The sequence below is a fragment of the Tupaia chinensis genome, unplaced genomic scaffold (genome assembly GCF_000334495.1).
Source record: "Tupaia chinensis unplaced genomic scaffold, TupChi_1.0 Scaffold000695_1, whole genome shotgun sequence".
NCBI lineage: Eukaryota > Metazoa > Chordata > Mammalia > Scandentia > Tupaiidae > Tupaia > Tupaia belangeri.
The window spans coordinates 624,342-629,279 of NW_006160218.1; the positions used below are offsets into that span (position 1 = coordinate 624,342).

Consider the following 4,938-nt stretch of genomic DNA (forward strand, 5'->3'; position numbering starts at 1 on the left):
GCGCCGAGCATTGGCGGCCGCCCCTGCGGCCATGCCGCTGTTCTTCCCGGCCAGGCTCTGGCAGAGCTGGTGGACGGCACCCTTGGCCATGCCGTAGCCGATCATCCCTGGAAACAGACGAACGTGTGGTTATGACAGACGCCAGGGACCAGAGACGCGCTACGGTGCGGATGCGTGCCCGGAGTTCCCGTGTCGGAGACAATGTCCAGGGAACCGGCTGACGAGGCGGGGCCCCAGCAGGTGCCTGGGCTGGTGCCCGACTGCGGTGGGCACTCCCCCGGAGTGAGCTCTGGGCAGTAGAGGTCACACGGGCAGCTGGCTCGCTCTGGTCTCTTCTGCACACCCGCGGCCTCAGCCTCTCTGCAGTGCTGATGGGAAGGCCTGGCTGAGGGCTGCTCACGCCCATGGGCTCTGTAGCTCCAGAGTCAGGAGTCGAATCAGAAGTCTACAGATGGCTTCCGGCTATGTCGCTGGACTCCCAGGTAGTTGACCATGGTTTGAGTCCTGGACCCGGCGACGTAAAACTCACGCTGGGTGCGTGGGCGTATGTGCCCAAGATCCCGAGAGGAGCGTGGAGGAGGAGGGATCGTGGCAGGGTGGGGCGCTGAGAGGCTCTGGTCACACGTCTTCCAGGTGAGCAGCCCTGTTCTGAGAGGGTCGAGGGGCACCCCCAGTCCGCTCACTAGCAGAAAGCCAGTGTGACTGCAGATTTTCCTGTCACTCAGGAAATTCTGAGGACTACAGGCACTCTGTCCTAGGGACCAGGACAAGACCACATCATTTCCCACGATGCCACCTGGGACAAAGGACTTCATTCGGAGTACCCCTGGGCACGGGCCAGGCCGAACAAGCGTTCTCACCACGTTAATGGACGTGCCCTGTGAGCCCTGGACATGCTGAATCTGTCCAAACGGGCCCCAGGGAGGAACTGGGCCTAAGATTCAAAATTGGCTTTGCAGCCACTGCCAGCCAGGGTCACTCACCTCCCTGTTTCCAGGAAAAACACTCACGACTGGACTTTGGGGCCTGCCCGCGTCGTCAGCATCGGGGCCGCTCAGCTGGCACCTCCTGTGCTGGGCGACTGGGCGGGACCAGCAGGACTGGGCTCAGAGTGACTGACTCGGTACACGTCTCCATGGGCACGGGGCAGTTCTCGAGGCAGGCACGGCGTGTACACTCACGCGAGGACACGCACATGCGTCCTGGACGGAGCCCTACTGGGGACATGGAGTGCTTGCATTTCACCCCACGACCTCCGTGTCTTCCATGAACTAAATGGGTGCAGGAGGGGGAAATGTTTCTAATGTTCCTTTTCTCATCTCTCTTTATCTCTGAATTCTTTTCCAGAGGATTCTGTTAACAATGAGGAGAAGCGCAGGCGGGGACACAGTCGCTAAGTGGGGATGAAGTCTACACGCACCTGTAGGGTGAACCCCGCCAGGGAGGCTGGTGTCCTCGTAAGTCGGAAACGAGGACAAAGGGAGGTGGCCACCAGCGAGCCGAGGACGGGGGCCTCGAAGGGTGAGCCCTGTCAGCACCTTAATCTCGGACTCGCAGCCCCAGAACTGGGGAATTAAATTACTTGCTGCTGTTTCAGCACCTAGCCGGGGGCAGACCTAGGAAACGAAGCATGAGGCAAACACGCCAAGGACACTCGGGCCCTCCCCATACAGAAAAGCGCAGGGCCTGGAAGCGCCTGGATTCGTTTCTGCGTAAACCCAGACCCGTACACTGCCGAAGGTAACCAGGGCCTGAGAACTGCCACACATCTGGGTACGGTGACACCTGCGACTCCTGGTGCCGGCCACGGGCTGGGCCTTAGCGACCCGGCACGTGTTCACCAGAGAGACAGAGAAGGAAGGTGAAAAGCGAGACAGCACCCTCCGGGATGGCCATGCCACAATCCCTTCTCCAGCCTCCTCCTGGGATCGTGAGCTTGCATGCACACCTGCCCAGTGTGTCTCCGAGCCACGGGTCCAGGAGTCAAACCAGTCAGCCACATGGGATCCGGCGCCTTCACCGCCACGCCACCGCGGGCCGCGGGCACTGCCCACACGTCAGCCCCACAGCCCCACAGCCGCTGCTCACGTTAGACCTTACTGTCACTGTTAGAAATAACTGCAAAGATGTGGTCACAGAACCGAAGGTTTGCTGGAGGCCGCAGCGGGGTAAGGAATCCTCCCCAGGCTCTCGCTGGAACGCCCCGCTACCTCCAGCAGCCGCCCTGGAACACATAGACCCCACGTGATGGCAACAGCCGTGCTCGTGAGCTGGTCAACACCCAGCACACACTCACTCCTGGGCGACCCGGGTAGACAGGCCAGACGGCAGTGCCAGGCCGCAGGCCCTCGCCTAACAGAGGCCCGGGCCCCTCCCTGAAAAGATGCACCACAGAGGGTGGGGGCTTTACAGCCTCCCGTCATGGGCAAGGAAAACACCCCACCTCGCGCAGGGAGACGAAGGCTCACCGGGGGTCCCGTCGAGGGCGGCCTTGGCGCCGGCCAAGGTCAGGAGGCCGCCTTCCTTGAGGTGCTTGGCGGCCAGGTGGCTGGAGATGGCCGACGTCCACACGCTCTGCTTCCACATCAGGTCACAGTTTTTAAAGAGAGCTGGTTGGAGCACACGCAGTTTAGTGCCCAGTGACAAGGCCCAGACAGGCTGGCCCTGCACTGACGCTCAAGGAGCCCTCCGGCCCTGCCCAGCCCCACACCCAAGGTCTGATACAGACAAGCCCAGACCCAGTGGTCGGAGGGACACGAGTTCGAAGCCAGCCCACATGATCACCCAAGCTGCTCCTTCGTCTATCCCTGGGCTATCAACAGCCCTGCACAAAGCCACCGCAGAGATCCCTGCCACAGCTGCCTGTGCCCTGGTCCAGACCAGGCCCTGCCACGGCATAAAAGACTAACAGAAGAGGACTCACACTTGGACTTGGCGTTGCCCCCGGCCCATCCTCCGGCCACGCAGAGAATCGCGTCCACCTTCTCTTCACCCAGGAGCTTTCCGACCTCGGCAGTGACCTGGAACGCAGGAACAGAAGGACAAACAGACCAGCCTTCGCAGACGTCCTGTCTCCCCCTCCTTTACGGCGGTTTCACGGGCCTGGCCATTCACATGGAGAAATGAGCTGGGACTAACCGCTGACGAGCACTTCCGGACGGTGAAGCCAGCTACGGCTTTGTGATTTTTAGAGCTTATATGGTCCTTCCATCAGAGGGAGCGGTCAAAGAGAAGAGACAGGCACCCACAGGGGTCCTCATGCCACGCCCCACCCCAGCCCCGCAGGAGGGCCTGGGAAGCAGGTGGGCATGCGCCCAGTGGGAGCCCTTCCCGGGCACCCGTCGTGCTTGGGGTCACCTGTCTGGAGTTACCTGGTCCGCCTGCTCGGTGAAGGAGTCTGTCATTCGGACAATGACACTGGCACTGGCCTCCTCGTTCTCCACCACATCGATGCTGGCCACCCACTGGAACCAAGGGAAGACACGCCGGGTCAGAGACGGCACCTGTTACACTGGAGGTCCACACCCCGACGTGGGGGAGTGGACAGGGCAGGGCTTCCAGGGAGACCCCCTGGAGGAGGAGAAGTCCTGGCGCTCGGGCAGCCCAGCCCACTGCACCGCCTCACCCCTAGGAGCCAGCCGACTTCTAGAGGCCAGGGCGGTTGCTAGAAAAAGCCAGAGCCATTATGTTGGGGTGGGCTGGCCCACGACTCCTCGTAGACAGCCCAACTAGAGGCCTCAGAAGACCACCCACACGGCGTCCCAGCAAGACGTCCCAGGCTAAACGGTGCACTTCACACTGTCCTCAGCCACAAAATCCTATTCCTCTTTTGAGTCTTTATTAACCATCTGGAAAAGTAAAAGCCACTCTTATAAGGCTCGCGGGCTGTACAAATGCAGGCGGCAGGCCAGGTGTGCGAGGGTCCTGGCATGGGTGACCCCGGCCCTGGCTGGGAGGGAAGGGCTAGGCTGTGACTCCGGTGGGCTTCTGAACCCTGGCTCTGCTGTGGACAGCAGCCTCTGCCAGAGCAGGAAATGCCTGGCCTGACCCAGGAGCCCCTGGTCTGGAAGCCCCAGAGAAGCCTGTCCCTGAGCTGTGAACATAGCACCAGCGCTGCCTGCCGGCCTGTGCGAGCCCTCCTGCAGGGGCGGAGGGGAGGTGGACAGAGGGCGACCAGGCACCAGATGCCCAGGCAAAGGTCACCAGTGGCGCCACCAGGGAAGGCAGAGCCTTGGCGTCTGCACCATCGGCCCCTCCCCACCCCCTGGGTCCCAGGGAGGTGGGGTAAATGGGAGCCTGGACCAGCAGGGGGTGGGGGGCCGGGCAGGCCTTGGCCTGGCTCCCTGCCCGGCACTGTCACCGCCTCTCAGTGCAGACCTGGGAGGACCTCCCCCAGCCAGGCCTCTCCCGGGATCTGAGCGAGGAGACCTGGGCCTCCTCGTTTGCGTCCCTGGGAAATCCCGGATCCGGGTCGAGGCTGCTTCTAGATGGACCCCCAGAGGGTCTCAGCTAGGCTCTGGGCAAGGGACAGCGGCTGCGCGACTGTCACTCGGACGTGGTTCTGGGAGGATCGGGGCTGTCGCACCGGGAAGCGTGGCGCCGGGGCCGAGGGTCGCGCCCCCGACGCCGCCGGTGTAAATTAGCTGAAACGCGCCCCGCGCCGCAGAGCGACCATCCGCACCTGCAGGGCTCGCTCTGCAAACTGCCGAGTCCCACGGGGCGGGGGTAACAGCCACCCCCGTAAGAGCGTGTCGGCGGCTCTGCCCCCTTAGGGGGCGGGTGAAAGCACACGACGACCTCATGTCGGCGTCCCAGCCACCCTAGGGCAGGCACGGGAACCGACTCCTGGGACGCGTCCGCAGAGCCGGCAGTCCGCTCCAGAGCCTTTCTCCGCAGGACCGCCCCCTTCCCTGCCCCGGGAACCCTCCCGGGCCACGC

The 4,938-nt window shown here is 63.0% G+C and overlaps 1 protein-coding gene across 1 annotated transcript in view; it reads right to left on the reverse strand.

Moving 5' to 3' along the window:
• Nucleotides 1–3,464, reverse strand: part of QDPR (quinoid dihydropteridine reductase) — a gene marked incomplete at its 5' end in the record, with an annotated part of 6,508 nt that extends 3,044 nt beyond the window's left edge. Inside the window, 4 exon segments of the mRNA XM_027776650.1 lie at nt 42–107; nt 2,469–2,609; nt 2,924–3,020; nt 3,372–3,464. Of these exon segments, the coding sequence (XP_027632451.1) occupies nt 42–107; nt 2,469–2,609; nt 2,924–3,020; nt 3,372–3,464 (397 nt within the window).
• Between the last annotated feature and the right edge of the window lie 1,474 nt (nt 3,465–4,938).